The following is a 16,584-nucleotide window of genomic DNA, read 5'->3' as shown; positions in this document are numbered from 1 at the left end:
GAGACACAAGGCCTACACACACAAAACTCACCTGCTTCTACATAAACAAAGTTTACCAGAACTGTCTGAACAGACTGCGTGGTTGATTGCTTTAATTAGCATAAATTTAGCAGCCTGATTTAATGAGCCTTGACAGAACCGTCGGGGAAAAAAACAAGTTCGTATGTCTGAAGCAGTACTTAATTTGTAAATGATTAATTGTCGTGTCCAAAACAGCAATTAAAGGGAGCTGTAACATGACTTCACTAAGCGGTGATGCCACAATTATAAAAGATCATCGTTCACAAGTTTTTGCACTCACCTGACTGGGACACCTTTTTAAACCCTGGGTAAAAAAACGGGTTGCCAGGATGATTTTAGGAAAATGTATAGGCTATAGATTAAAAACATCAAAATCTGTTTTCATGAAAATATAATTAAATCATAGTAGGATATGCGATTAATATCTGACTTAAGTAAGTAGCCTAACCGTTTTAATTAAATGCGCATCCTTGCTTTATTTGACATTTTCCTAAAATCATCCTGGCAACCTGTTTTTGTTATTTTGAGTGTGCAAAAATAAAAGTTTGTGTTCGCAATTCATGTCAAAGTCTTAAGTCCGAAATTTTCGAATGCGTTTTTCCGTTTTACCAACTTTTCCTATCAAAATGCATGCTGCCTGGTTCGATTTATTAGTGAATTAGTGAAGTGACATTCAGCCAAGTATGGTGACCCATACTCAGAATTCGTGCTCTGCATATAACCCATCCGAAGTGCGCGCTCGCCAGCACGCACACACACACACACACCAGGAGCAGTGGGCAGCCTTTTATGCTGCGGCTCCCGAGCAGTTGGGGGTTTGGTGTTTTGCTCAAGGGCACATAAGTCGTGGTATTGAAGGTGGAGAGAGAACTGTACATGCACTCCCCCCACCTACAATTCCTGCCGGTCCGAGACTCGAACTCACAACCCTTCGATTGGGAGTCCAACCCTCTAACCATTAGGCCACGACTTCCCCAAACTGTATTATTTATGTATGTATGTATGTATGTATGTGTGTATGTATGTATGTAATGACGGACGAAAGTTTCGGAGGCAGTGTGTGTTTTGAACTTAAAAAAGCTGACAGTCACGGTCAAAAAAAATATGTTGAGGACCTATCCATAACCTCCACAAAAATCGCCACTTCCTGTGGCATCTCCAGATTTCCGGATTTCCTCTGCAAATTGAATTGAATTTATGCATTTAGCAGACGCTTTTTTTCCCCAAAGCGACTTACAGTGCATTCAGGCAATGTGTACCCGTGGAATCGAACCCCCAACCTTGTGCTTGATCGCTACAGGAACACATTCATATTGCTTGTGATACTATCCGAGTGGAGTTAACTTGTGGAAAATTCAATTGAATGGGTAAGATTTGGAAAGGCATACACATATTATTAAGAGGTTTAACAGCTGATAATGCCCTGAGGTCAAAGAACTACCTGTAGAGCTCAGAAACAGGTTTGTGTCAAACCACACATTTACATTTTACATTTATTCATTAAGTTGATGCTTAAAAGCGACTTACAATTGCTATGTATGTCAGAGGTCACACACATCTGGAGCAACTAGGGGTTAAGTGTATTGCTCAGGGACACATTGGTGTCTTACAATGGATTAAAACCCGGGTCTCTCACACCAGAGGGACGTGTCTTATCAACTGCGCCAACACCAGCCCTCTATATCAACCCACCCTCACACATCTGGAGAAGAGTTCAGAAAAATAATCTGCTTAACTGGAGGGTCACAAAAAAATGTAGTCCCAGTTACCCTTAATGAAAGAAGTCTGAAATAACAAGGACTCTTCCTAGAGCTGGCCTTCTGGCCAAACTGAGTAACTGATGGAGAAGGGCTTTGGTTTGAGGGGTGACCAAGAACCTGATGGTCCCTCTAGTTGAGCTCCATGATCATTTGTGGAGATAGGAGAAGCCTACAGAAGGACAAACATCACTGCAACACTCCACCGATCTGGGCTTTATAGCCGTGTGGGAAGACTAAATCCTCTCCTCAGTGAAGACATGTGAAAACACACTTGGAATTAGCAAAAAAACACCTAAAGGTCCATCTGACTCTGAGAAACAAGATTATTTGGTCTGATGAACCTAAATTCTAACCATCATGTTTGAAGGAACCCAGCTCTGCTTATAATTTGCAGAGTAGCATCCCAAAAGTGAGGTTTGCTGGTAACAGCCGCATGCTGACTGAGGGATAGTTTTTCAGTAGTAGAGACTGAGGCACTCGTCAGAAGAAAAACTCAGTGCACCAAAATATAGAGATAGCCTTAATGAAAACCCAGTCCAGAGCATTCAGAAGCTCAGACTGGGCCAAAGGTTTTCCTTCCAACAGGACAGTGACCCTAAGCACACAGCAAAAGCAAAAACTCTGTGAATGTCCATGAGTGGCCCAGCAAGAGCCTGGGATTGAACTCAATTAAATATTTCTGGAGAAACCTAAAAAAATGTGTGTCTGCCCCATCCAACCTGACAGAGCTTGAGAGGTGAGGAGGTAAGTACGGAGAAGAATTACAGATAATTGCCAAATTCTGATGAGCAAAGCTTTTCGTATCATATCCAAAAAGACTTGAGGCTGTAAAAGTGCTTCAGCTAAGTACTGGGTTAAAGTTATGAATTTCAGTTGTGTTATTTTCAATACATTTATGAAGTTATGACAGTTCTGTTTTTGCTTTGTCATTATGGTGTATGTAATGTAGATTGATGTGGGTAAAAAAGTAATTCAAAGCAGTTCAACATAAGGCTGCAACATAACAAAAGGTGATAAAATATATATACACCACATACTGTGCAAAAGTCTTCAGCCACTAGTTTTTTCCCCAACACAAAATGGTTTTAAGTCAGTTATTTCTATCTTTTGCTGTAGTGTGTCAGTAGTAAATATCAGTTTACATTTCCTAATATAATTTATCCCATTAATTGTAATAATCCAGTGAGATTTTTGTTTGCACAAGGAGTCTGAGTCTGCTCCACACAGAAATCTGATCTGATCATCATCAGTTTGTCTGGAATAACATGAAGAAACAGAACAAAATGAAACAGACTCAATCCAGAAGAACTGTGGCAATGTCTCTAAGATTCTTCAAGAAACCTACCTGCTACCTGAAAAACAATGTGCAAGTGCACCGAAGACAATGGCTTTTTTAACGCATAGTGTTTTCACACCAAATGTTTAATTTAGTTAATAGAAGTTAATAAAATCTATTTATGGCATTATTTTTGATGGCATCCACACTTTACAGCATAAAACTTTGCACAGTACTGTATCTTTGCAGGTTTCTTGAAGTGTTTTGGAGACATTGCAACAGTTCTTCTGGATTGAGTCTGTCTCAGTTTGTTCTGTTTCTTTGCAAACAAAAATCTCACTGGATTATAACAATTAATGGCAAAAATTATGGCAAAAATTATGCTTGGAATGCATGAAATGAATGTAAAATAATCTGCCAAAATCTACATAACCTCAAAGCGGCAAGGATCATAATTTAAGATGAAAAAATTTATGCTGTTTGTTTGTTGTATGGCTTCTGCCAGCAGTCATTGCATGCCATCACTCAAGGCAAGGGAAGCAGAGTCTCTTTAGAAAAAAAAATAGATGAGAAAGTTATCGATATTACAAAATAAACTAAATGTGACATTAAAAATGGTAAAAGTCACTCGTTTTTATAAAGTAACTGTCCCACAGTGACTCCCGCTGGTGAAGTTAAAAGAACAGCTGAACATCAGTTGACAAATTAAATATATTGTTTGTAAAACTAACTTAATTAGATTTTTTTGATAAACAGAATTTTACATAGTGTAAAAATACAAACTATAATTGTTTTTAGCCTTTTTTATGTAATGTTTAACCGTGAACGGTGTAGTTTTTAACGAGAAAACAGCAGAAACGGCGAGAAAGACCGTGGCATCTGCCATGAACTCTTGCAGCTCAATGCGCAAATTAAACACCGCATCCAATATATTGATTCAAGCGTTCCAAAATGCATTTTTAAAATGTTTGTTTTAAACAAACGCATCGGCAAACAGAAGCATACTGTCAGCCCAAGTGAATTCATTACCATCTTCTAAAACAGCTGTGCTCTCTCTTGATCCTCAGACTGCTGGAAACTGAACTGGCCTTCTTAGAAATTACTCAATAAAATCAATCAGGTTCCTAAATGTACAGACTTCCCTCATCTGCACGAAAACGCCACACAAATCTAATAATGCTATAAAGAAGATGCCTCCCTCTTTAAGAGCTGATGGTTGAATTACAAAAGTTAAGTATAATAAACCTAGACAGCAAGTATATAGGGTACACATCATTCACAAAGTTGCACTGTATAAAGGTAAAACGGAAGGAATCCATGGTAGAAGAAAATCAATTTCATTCATTTTAATTAATAAATAAACAAGTAGTTCACTTACATTCTACATTATAATTAGCGAAGCAATTATTGTGGGAAAGTGAAACAGAATTGATATTTAATCAAATAAATCCTTTATTGCCATGTAAACAAATGTGTAAGGCCACTTGGAGATTGGCCCTGTGCTGAGATCAATGCCACCAGCACTTTTGAAGTTATATTTCACCTTTAAATTAAAATCTAAGGTTTAATCTGTCAAAACTGCTCACCCATTTGTCTTGCAAAACCCATATGACTTTTTCTTCAAAGAGTAAATAAATTAATATTTTTTCTTTTTTGTCAGCCCTTGGTCTCCATCCACTTTCATTTTATGGAAGACATTCCTTTTCTGTTCCAAAGAAAAAGAGTCATACTGGTTTGGAGCAGCAGCATGAGGGTGATGAAATGATGACCGAAATGAAATGTTCAGATGAACTAACCCAACCAGTCTCTTTAAGAGTTCCGTCTTCCCAAGAGCAAAGATGATTTATATCATGTGGGGTCAGCTGAGTACCTGTGATCAATGTGACCATTCATATAAGCCTTTAAGGGAAAACATTCCACAAGTCTATTTAAGACATTCATGTCATCCTGGAACTAATAAAGGATCTCTTGCTCCTCTTCATCATTTGTGTCTTCACAATAGTCTTCTATTGTCTGTAGAAGAGGAAGCTCAAGGTCCGGGTTGTCTCTGACTGGTAGTTGTCTTACCATGGGGCCATTTCCTATAAAAAGGCAGAAACACACACCCTAAGAACAATCCCTGATCAAAACGATTATTGATTTAAAAACCAGCTTTGCACATTTTCTTTTTCTTAAAGGCCCAATGTTTATTTACAAGTATCCATTTTTATCCAATCTAATATTGAAGCTGTGTTTAAACACAATCGATAATGCCAGCCAAGGTCCAATATTTGCTATATGTTAATGTCTCTAATAAAATGTACTAAGAAATAATAATAACAATTAAAACAATTAAGCTAATTTACTTAAAACATTTAATTAAATAAAAAAATAAAGAAAGCTAAATTATTTTTTACTAATTTAATTTTTAAAAAGCATGATGGTGTAGAATTATATTTCACACATTACAAAAATAAAAATAGTTTTTCACATTACAAAGTAAAAAAAAAAAAAAAAAAGTACTGTTAACAAATAAGCACTGCATGGTCAGCATGAAATGAAATTTCACCCTATCTATTTCCTAAATGCAGATCTTATTGTGAACAATTAATCTGTACATATGTTTCATTTTTTCAAGCAAAATTAAATTTCTTCTGCCTCCACTTTTGAGTGCAACACCAACATCCCAAAGAAGCATAAAATAAAGTCTCCACCCTACATTTTTTCTTTTACGCTTATTTTTCATAAAAGGATGTATGCCAAAATATAGAACTAGTCGCTACTTAAGTTTCATCACAACCATTAACTCTGAAACCGCATATATGCCCTGATTGTTCTTAAAAAGTCTGTTCCCCCCCCATTTTATTATTTTAAGCATTTTGTCAACAAAAGTCTCACCTTTGTTGTAGTATGTTTTGAGGCCAACATGCAGTGATATGCCAGACAGACACACAGCAAAGCCCAACCAGTTGACTGTGCTCATTTTATCCCCCATGAACTCCACTGCCAGCAGCAGAGTGCACACCTCCTACAGAGAGAGACAGAGACAAACAGAATGTCTTTGAGAACAGTATTCAAGTTGTAAGGCTAATAAAGGCTTTGAAACCATACTGTTGACAAATGGAGAAAAACAAAAAAGATGAGGGATACAAAGGGATTGTATCCTTCATTTTGAAGATGAGGGATTATTTTTATTTTTTTTACTCATAATTATGTGAAAGCAACAAAGATATATTCTCACCTTAAAAATGCCTGCAATAGATAGCGTCAGACCGGAGGTGCGGGACACCAGCAGGAACTCAGAGAATCCCAGCCCAAATGCCAGCATTCCACCCACAGACAGAGTCACCAGAGAGTAGAGCAGGTGGGAGAGCTCACTGACCCTGAAGAGCTTCTCTGTGGTACTCACACTCAGCCCTGCTCAGCAATCACAGGATGAAGAGACAAGCAAACAGATCTGTAAGGATTGCAATGCCACTGATAACCAAGAGACATATTTTGCATGAAGTAAATGAAATTAATTTTAGGACTATTAAAATTTAGTCCATTGTGGTAAAAAATGTTTCTTAAATTGTGAAGTAAAACTGTAAGTACCCGTTATGGTAATATTTGTTGTATTAAACCTAAGCTGATTAAAAATATATATATATTTAATGTATATGGTTATACGCTTATTTTTAGGTAAAATACGACCCTGACATTTCTTTGTGAGATTTGCACTTATGGAAGACAAAATACTAAAATACAGCTCAAATTAGACACAAATCCCACACTTTCTAACCGATTAATGGCTTTAGCATTTGTTTGTGATGATTACATGAAGATTTCTTTAAAAATTATATACCTTTTTCCTGAGTAAACTATGAGCACCGCTATTACACATTCTAACTTCCAATTGGATGATTGTCTGTTCCGGTCTCCTTAGGATCCCATTCAAATAAAGCCAATCTGTTTTTAATATAGCTAACGCTGGCAGCTTCTTGTCATCTGCTTTTGAAAACATTTTAATAGGTATAACATTAGATAATCAGCTTGGAATATTGTATTGGAATATATTATTCCACTTCCAGCAGCATAATATGTAACAACTGAGCATAGCTACAAAAACACCACTTTCAAATTCTAGTAGTTCCAAAATCACAGTTTTGAAATACACTAATACTTCCACATTTTCCACATTATGGAACCTACACTGCTGTTCAAAAATTTGGGGTAGAGTTTTAAAAAATTCTTTACAAGTCTGCATGTATTTGATCAAATATACATTAAGAACAGTAATGTTGTAAAATGTTATAATGTTTTTATTTAAATATACATTTTAATATATTTCAATACATTTGAATATATTTAATAAAACTGGTGTCGGACTGACCCTCATTAAGAAGAAACAGAGGAAAGAGGCCAAGGAACATGAGAGGCTGCAGATGGTACATAGTGTCTATGGGGTTCTGAAGGCCTGTGCGGTAAAGACAAGGACATAAGAGTCATGAGAATTCACCACTTCACCATACAGACCAAACACAATTCATTACATGTGACTTACCAAGCTCTGCTTTCTGCATGAGCACTTGAGTAAGAGTCCAGCGGATCCCTCCGATGAAAGAGGCCAACAGGACCATGATGAAACCCTCCAGATTAAACTGAGTGGACTTCAGAGTGAACATGAACAGACCACTGGCTATCAGCAATACCACGAGGATAAGGAATGGGTTCTGTTAGGTGCAAAAAAAAGTCAGGCAGCACACATTACTACAAAAAACACCAAGTCAAAAAAATACATCAACAGAAAATAAAATTGCATTCATAAATTTTAATGGAATCTTTAATGCAGCTACAATCACAAGTAAACATTTACTGGTGTATAATGCTTCCTATTACAATAGATTTTACCCTCTTAAACCTCCTAATGGCTTGGCAACTGCATGTATTAATGATTTGTTGCTAATATAAATGTTCCAGCACAACTCTCAGAATATGTGAAAAGGGGTCATATGATGCTTTTTTAAAGATCATTATTTTGTGTATTTGCTGTAACAGAATATGTTGACATGTTTTAATGTTCAAAAAACAGATTTTTTTTTCAAATAACATTCAAATGCCTAACATCGCAAGCACTCGTCAGAAATGTAACGCCTTTCCATAATCGCAAGCTTCATATTTCAGGATAAATGTAAAGACAGTTAATTTCCTTCGTTTTACCATCAGTTCAAGTCCGAAAGGGGAACAGAGTGGTGTGACAGACACAGTGATGAAGCTCTTATGTCTTTGCAGTACACAAGCCATGAACTGTTAAGACTGCTGTCTCCACTCTGTGACCCTGTCTCTTCCTCTCTCTCTCTCTCTCTCTCTCTCTCTCTCTCACACACACACACACACACAGGCGTGGGCACATTTGAACATTCAATAACAAATACTTTAACTAATAACAATTCTGATTCAGAAGCGCCAGACTTTCAAAGCAAAGTCAGAATGACCTCCTCTCCTAGGTTTACAAAACGTCCATGTTGCTGTTCTGTTGCAAGTAATCTTAAAGATTCCTAAATGCATCTACTTTCAGAAGGCCAAATAAAGTGCTTTTGCTTTCGCCTAAATACACAAAGCATATCCCTGACATGGCTGCTTCAACACTAACTGTGGTTACTGAAACCAAGCCTTCTTTCTTTGCGTGAACATTTGGGCAGCAAATATTCCCTCATAGTGATGTAGACATGTGGGGGCATGTTAGAACGAGTCGTTTTAGGGGGGCGTGGCAGAGTCTTAACTTTGATAAAGAATATATTTTTGAATTTGAGACTTTAGTCTTTGCAACTTTACAGATTTTTATGCACCAAGAGCTTGTTACACGCATCAAATAACCCCTTTAAGGTGCCAAAACTGGAGATAAATCATCTAGCTTTAATGAAACACTGCTTTATTTTCTTTCCCTGTCTTTATTTTGTTTAATCATGACTATAAATATTCATATTATGTAAAAAAAATTGCAAGCTGCCCAAATTTAAGGTTTGAGTTTAATCTTTGATTAGATCTGTATTTACATCAGATGTGTTTTTTTTTATAGTCTATGCTTCGTTTGAAATGTAGTAACACAGATCACAATTTCTCTTTCCAGTCTGCACAGTTTTTTCAAACACTATTCTCAAATCTTATCTATTTTATGGTTTGTGATATTTTGTTTTGGCTAGTAGAAATTCTAAATGGCTGGTGATTTGTAGCCAAACTGGCTTCTGAGTAAAAAGAAAAGAAAAATGACATATGTGTGTGTGTGTTAACTGTTCACAAGGGAAAAAGTTAGAAGCAAAATAATGTCTTTTTGACTATTACATTTGGCAAGCCAACTAATGCTCAGCTAAATAAAGAAACATATATCAAGTTTCCTCATTTTTTGTCGCACAGTTTGAACTTTCAGAAAAACTTAACAGCATATTTATTAAAGAGCATTTTAAGATTCCATTAACATGATCTCAAATGTCTGCTGTTAAAACATAAGTCATCATCACCACAGTTGGAATGCACTCTCTTTAAAATGTCTAAATGTACTTCAACACTCACACTCTGCAACATGCTGTTCTCTAGTCTGGGGGTGATAATGATTATATGAGCACACACATAGAGAGCAGCCAGTTCAACAAAGTCATGAAAAGATGTCTTATTAAATTGCTGCCTATGGCTAGCTTAACAATCCATCTTGATGTGGCCTTTTGTAAGTAAAATATATACTTAATGGGTATGAACTATAAATGGCTTCCTTTGAACAATATATTCCTTTAGTCTTTTATTCAAGAACTGAGTGTATTTCACACTTACCGGTTCCTCCAGTTTGAAGATCAGAGAGAAAAAGAGAATGAAGAGAACAGCTGAAGACTTGGTCATGGTGTACCTAGAAGAAACCCCAAATTCCCAAGTAGTTTCAATTTAATTTGCATTTCCTGAAACAAACACCAGTGTCTGTAGCTCAAGAGCTCAGATATTAAGACCGGAATACACTACATGACTATTGCATTGATTTTGCCCCAATTTGTAGTCTGGAGGAGTTGAAATGAATTGCTAAAAGTCAGAGCCAGACTGCAGATTTTGGATAATTGGCATTGATAGATTTAACAGAAAATAATGTAGAGTATGAAGAGAAGAAAGATTTTTAAGCTTCAGTCTATGATTTCATCCAGAGTTTGGTTTCATCCAGAAAATAAAAAATGATTTTTATAATTTTAACAGTCACTGCACACTCCCATGACTTATTCAATCAATTAAGTATCTATTTAATTAAATATGCATTTAAAAATAGACAGCACTTTTACATGTAAGACTAACAATTTCTATGAAATGTTTGAATGAAGTCTGTGACTGTGTTCAATATGGCATACTTGTTACATTACAAACAAAAGTGAACCATTCTTTTACAAAGTCTTGTTAATAAGGATGCATACTACCAAACAATGCTATATTGCCCAATTAAACTTATCTCATAATTAATTAACTTAACATGTTGAGCAGAACTGGATCAGCACTAAGCTGTCTTTAACTGCTTTAAGCTGTCTACACTTAGTGGAAAAGCGATATATTCTAGTTACACTAAGTGCAAATAATGATACATTTCATTTATATATTATATTGCTTCAATATTATTATTAATAAATTTGTGTATAATATCTACTGTATAAAGTGCTATAGAGATAGTTTGTAGTTTACAGTAATGTGTGTATATACATATAAAAGTGTTACATTTATAATATGGCGTTATTTCCCTGTCAAATGTCGAGAGCGCATAATTGTAGCGCGAAAGTACATTACAGTTTTTCTCAGTCACTTTGGTGCATTTTTCAAAACAGAGATGAAATTCTCAAAACTACTTGTACAACCTCCACATCATCTAGTCATTTATACACATCATAAAACCAGTTTCTCATTCTTTTGAACAAGTTGCGATTGCTATTGTACATTCATGCAATTGATTACGCACATTTATCGGCAGTTTCCTACATTATCAGTTGCTAATGTCATGTTGCTCAAAATGTATTATACAGTTTTCTGTGCATCAGTCTTACCCCTCAAAACATCTAGTCTTTAGTTCATCGTATAAGTCATTAAATGCAAAATGGTTAATCTAGTTGTCATAAACTGCCAAGCACACTTTTTATTTGAATTTTTACACACTATTATTAGACTTTTTGTCAATTTGGCATGAATTGTGCAAGTGAATCTTTACTAATGAAGAGAATGTAGATGATAAACCAATGATAAACCATTTCTCTGAAATAGCTCAAAGGTTCATCTCATGAATCTTCAGTTGGAAAGCTTATACTGTAAAGACAGAGGACAACACAAGAGTTAAAAGTTCTGAAAATGGACTTATTTTCATCTTTGTGCCCATATATCCTTTTCTATATCACAATGGCATTGTAAAAGTATTTTTTTATTTTTTGGGTCAGACCACTAGTAAAAGTGTAATTGGGAATTCTATCCAGTCTCTTTCAATCAATATCCCACAAACAGTAATGTGTAAATGTGTAGCTTTGAAATGGATATATGGCATACATAAGCATATGGAATACTGTTCAATACAGTAGTTTACATCAAAACATCCCTCCAGTGTACACTGTTAAATTGACAACATGACTAAGCTATTTGACTGTCTTATCCGTACACAATGCCACAAGGACTTGACATTCAATGCCTTGAATTTTATGCGATCAGCTATTGGAAGCCAGTGCAAATTGATAAACAGAGGTGTTACGTGCATTCTTTTTGGCTCATTACAAATTAATCTTGCTGTCGCGTTCTGGATTAATTGTAAAGGTTTGATAGAACTGGTTGGAAGACCTGCCAAGAGGGCATTGCAATAGTCCAGCCTGGACAGAACAAAAGCTTGAACAAGGAGTTGTGGAGCATGTTCTGAAAGAAAGGGCTTGATCTTCTTGATGTTGAATAAAGCAAATTTGCAGGATCAGTTTTATGTGGTCTGAGAAAGTCAGCTGATCATCGATCATAACATGGAATGAATTCACTGACGTTCAATCAAGACGAGCCGAGATGGATCCACCGAATTGACGATCTCTGGTAACCAGTCTTATTTGTTTTGATGTTAAATATGTCAAAAATGTATCGTTCAAGTTCAAACCTTGATTGAACTTCAGTGTACTTATCACTTGTGTTCCATGTGCTGTTCCAGCTGAGTTCCAGCGCGCGAGCAGAGAGATTCGCGCTCCGCACATTATATTCCGCGCGCGAGCAGAGAGATTCGCGCTCCGCACATTATATTCCGCGCGCGAGCAGAGAGATTCGCGCTCCGCACATTATATTCCGCGCGCGAGCAGAGAGATTCACGCTCGCGCATCATATTACAGTAATGTACTTTCGCGCTACAATTATGTGCTCTCGACATTTGACAGGGAAATAACGCCATATTATAATACTATTCCCTGTTTCCAGTTCACTCACAAAACGTTACATGGAGCGTGTTGCATTCTGGGAAACAGTATCCCATGCAGTGTCTTCAGATGCATATATCAAATTTAAACAAATGTAGCAGGTAATACGGCAATTCCATGCATACAGAAAATTCACATACTATTCACATTATACATACTGCAATAAAGTTTTATGGTAGTATGCCATTCTGAACACTGCTTGTACTTGTACTGATTTCAGTGTACTTGAGTTATATTTAGCAGATTCTGGCTAATGTAATAGGTCATCCGGTTGTTCCTTGAGTACAGAAAATTTGCTTACTATTTACACTATACATTCTGGATACTATAGAAATAGTAAAAGGTAGCATGACACTACGGCCTTTCGTACACAGCAAGTATGTCTGTTTTATGTTTGAGAAATAAGAATAAAGTGCTGCCTTGCAAGCACTATAAAATCAAATTTCTCATTTAATAGCATGCTTACAAACTAATGGTGATGAAAAGGAAGCTCCAGTTGGACAATCCGATATCCAGCGCTGTTGCCAGGGCTGATGGACACAGACAAACAGTTGTGCACATATTATTGAATGATGAATCACCATCTCAGTATTATACAAAGTATATGCTGCACATGCTAAAACTTGAATAATGGGCTTGTGAACATGATTCCCAAATACCCGAGCAGAGATCAAATAGATTCTCTACATTCAATTAGTTTGGACTTCACCCACCCAGAGTGTGTGTTGGACAGAAAAGATAACAGGTTTTATCTCCTCAGCTTCCACTATGACACTCATTCAAACACATTTTTTGTACTTTGGACTTACTGATGAATTTTTTCCCAAAACAAACAAAAAATCCTTACCTGTCGGGGCCACTTTAGAAAGGTAAAGCTTCCAGGGAAGTGTCACTCGAGGCTTTCCCGTCCAGCATTGCATGAAATAGCGTGTCAGTGTGGAGAAACTGAAAATGATTACGAGATGGACCAGCGTCATGAACAGAGGAAAGTGGAAGTCCTGAGGCAGATAAAAAAACAGACATTATACAAACCAAATAGACAAAAATAAGTGCAGGTTTTTACCCAGCTGAACTATATCTTACCCTCATGAGCCACTTGTTGTAGAATGTTATGCCAATGGAAAACACATAGTAGAAAAGCACCAGGCCCACGGTGCGCAGCGCCCTGCAGAGCACCTGCGTCGGGCACGCCATCCTCCGGGACAACCCGGATCCGACACGGCACAGCTAAACACTATCAACAAGAGGAAGGCAAGAAGAATTAACCAGAGCTAGTATAGTAACTCTGGGTAGGTTCATAAAAACATGCAGGGCCAAGGTTTGGTGTGCGCAAGTATTTATAAAAGTTGCACTTGTTGAACAGTGCAACGTATTGTATCAGAACAGCTGTGCTTTTAAAATGTCTAATGGAGTGCGAGACAGGCGTTTAAGCAATAAATAAACTAAACATTGTCTCACGCACTCGCGAGCACTAAACCTAACGTTAGTTACGTTACTTCACATGATGCTGTTGACAGTTTGCACACGCTGGATGTGTCATTTAACGTTAAGTTACGGCTAACCAGAACTAGCTAAGGTCAGCGACCACATTTTCTTACCTTACTGTTGACATAGTCCTGGATAAAACAAAAAGCTGGTAGCATTAAACTCTATGTAACCATCATCTGGACACGCGAGTCGTGTCAGAGCACCAAGTTAACATTAACACGAAACTCTGCCATTCAATTGTAACGTCACCATTCAAATAACTGTCACTGCTCTTGTTTGTGAACCTACAGACAGACAGCCCTGTGTACTTCTGCTGCTGTGACGTGGACGTTGCTCTGCTGACAGTTGCTCTGCAGCCCGGGAAAATTTGAATCCTACACATAATGTTTTGAAATTAAAGCTTTTTCTGAATTTTTATTAAGCACACAAGAAGTACCAAAGACGAAGTAAATGCGTTAAAATAGTTGACTGGTTGCTATGTTTAGCACTGATCGGTTCGTTCTTTGGATTCAAATCGTTTTGATGAATCAGTTGAAACGGTTCATGAAACAAATCGTTCATTAATCCGACTGATGCGATCTTGAGCTGTTCTCATCGTCTGAATCCAGAATAAAGTTGTCTTGTAATAATGTAATTACCACAGACATGGTCCGAGAACCGATGAGTGAGCTGGTAGTTTGTGAAGTGAACATTTAACTGATGGACACACGAAATTAGACGAAAACTCCCTCCCAAAAACTATAAAAATAAATAATGTGTTTATTAGTGTTTACCAAAGACAGATAAAAATAAATATGAATACAGAAGTAAACTAAATAAAAAAGACATAATTTTAAAAGTTGTAAATGATCTTTAAAATTCTAGAAAATGTGGATTTGTTTAGTTACATGTACTTAAAATAACCAATAAGCATACAAACTCAACAAATACCTTAAAACTATATAATCACTACGTTTGCCGCTGTGTATGTGAAATCTGTCAAAAAAATTATCTACAGTTTGCCTCTATATATATATATATATATATATATATATATATATATATATATATATATATATATATATATATATATATATATATATACCTCTACAGTTTTATTTAGAATATCTTACATACACTCTTATTATGTCACGTGCACAATGTAAAATTAAAATAAATTATATCCAGCACAGCACATATAAAAAACACATAATGTGGCTAAATTGATTGCATGTAATTTTATTTAACAATAACTAACTATTTAGAACAAATCAAAACATAAAAATACACTTCTTAATCTAAACTGGCAGCAAGATATAACAGAGCATCAAGAAATAAAACAAAGAACAAAAACAGCAGCCAAGGAAAATAAATCTATTATAATCTAAATAAAGCCATGCATACAAAGATAAATAATCAACGGTTCCTGTTGACTTAACTGTAGTATGACTTTACTTCAGTTTGACGCAGAAGAATCGCTGAATTAATTTGTTCAAAAGAATCAATTCACAGAAATGATTCGAACGTTCCACCATCCCCCCTTTAAGCTCGTCATCCAGATCTCCAGGGGGCGCTGACGTTTTCTTCCACTGGCGCGTCATGTGGAAATGAATTAGCAGTACTTCCTGTCTTTGCATTTGCTGGCTGGGGTGTTTTGTTTTGTTCCCGTCTGGTTTTCCCAAGTAAGTTATACGTACACGCTGTGTCTGTTATTCTCTTATAATATAGAACACTTGACTCTTGTGTTTTGAATGGCTGTTTCTAACCAGCGCGCTGCATTTCGTTTAAAGAATGGCTGAAGAAGAGGATGATCCCGGGTTTGATGAGGAGTTAGACGACGGAGGTAACGGAGCAGACTCGGGCCAAGGTAAAAGAAAGCGGCTTTTTTCCAAGGAGCTTCGCTGCATGATGTATGGGTTTGGAGACGACCAAAATCCCTACACCGAATCGGTGGATATACTGGAGGATCTGGTGATCGAGTTCATCACGGAGATGACACACAAGGCGATGTCTATAGGGCGCCAGGGTCGCGTGCAGGTGGAGGACATCGTGTTTCTCATCCGCAAGGACCCTAGAAAATTTGCGAGAGTGAAGGACCTGCTCACTATGAACGAGGAGCTGAAGAAGGCTCGCAAAGCATTTGACGAGGCAAATTATGGGTCTTGAAATAGGCCATCGGTTGACATGTTGTCCATGCAAAAAAAAAAAAAATTCATTATGGGATTTTACCTGTTGAGAACCCTTGTCCACTTTTCTTACAGCTTTGTGTTTATTCAGTTGCTTGCCAGTTTATACTTCATGAGTTTTCATTGTGTGTGTGTTTAAGATGTACAATAAAAATACATTTGTTAAACGTTTATTGCAAGTTTTATTTTGAAAAGCATTTATGTGCACCTTATCTTTTTTTCAGTTTTTTATTAATATTGTTATATTATGATGAAATGTTTTGTCGCAAGTTGAAGGGTTAATGCAAGTATAAAATTAATTGCTTTGCTAAATTGTGCCTGATAAAGCTGAGAAGGGGAAATCATTTAAAATAGTTGACATTTATATCTGGCCAATGTAAATATAACTAATGCATGGAATTTGGGGAAATCTTGTTTTTTTATTTCTAATTTATGTATGTGTTTAAACTATTTAATCTTTTGTGACATTA

General features: G+C 36.5%; 2 protein-coding genes across 2 annotated transcripts; one reads left to right on the top strand and one right to left on the bottom strand.

The window, feature by feature from the left end:
- Positions 1–4,472: 4,472 nt before the first annotated feature.
- On the bottom strand, positions 4,473–14,677 carry LOC113069172 (solute carrier family 35 member C2-like). The gene is made up of 10 exons (XM_026242195.1): positions 14,060–14,677; positions 13,545–13,695; positions 13,309–13,459; positions 12,928–12,991; positions 9,841–9,913; positions 7,580–7,748; positions 7,409–7,492; positions 6,278–6,453; positions 5,935–6,064; positions 4,473–5,138 (listed from the first exon to the last, which is right to left on the bottom strand). The coding sequence occupies exons 2-10, from the start codon at positions 13,653–13,655 to the stop codon at positions 5,011–5,013; spliced, it is 1,086 nt and encodes a 361-aa protein (XP_026097980.1). The 5' UTR covers positions 13,656–13,695; positions 14,060–14,677; the 3' UTR covers positions 4,473–5,010.
- An 823-nt stretch (positions 14,678–15,500) lies between these two features.
- On the top strand, positions 15,501–16,287 carry taf13 (TATA-box binding protein associated factor 13). Its single transcript, XM_026242190.1, has 2 exons — positions 15,501–15,610; positions 15,719–16,287. Exon 2 carries the CDS (start codon positions 15,720–15,722, stop codon positions 16,092–16,094), a length of 375 nt encoding a protein of 124 aa, XP_026097975.1. The 5' UTR covers positions 15,501–15,610; position 15,719; the 3' UTR covers positions 16,095–16,287.
- Positions 16,288–16,584: the final 297 nt, after the last annotated feature.

The sequence above is a fragment of the Carassius auratus genome, unplaced genomic scaffold, assembly GCF_003368295.1.
Source record: "Carassius auratus strain Wakin unplaced genomic scaffold, ASM336829v1 scaf_tig00000876, whole genome shotgun sequence".
Lineage (NCBI taxonomy): Eukaryota > Metazoa > Chordata > Actinopteri > Cypriniformes > Cyprinidae > Carassius > Carassius auratus.
Note: the sequence above shows the minus strand (reverse complement) of the source record. Positions and strands in the feature narration are given on the sequence as shown.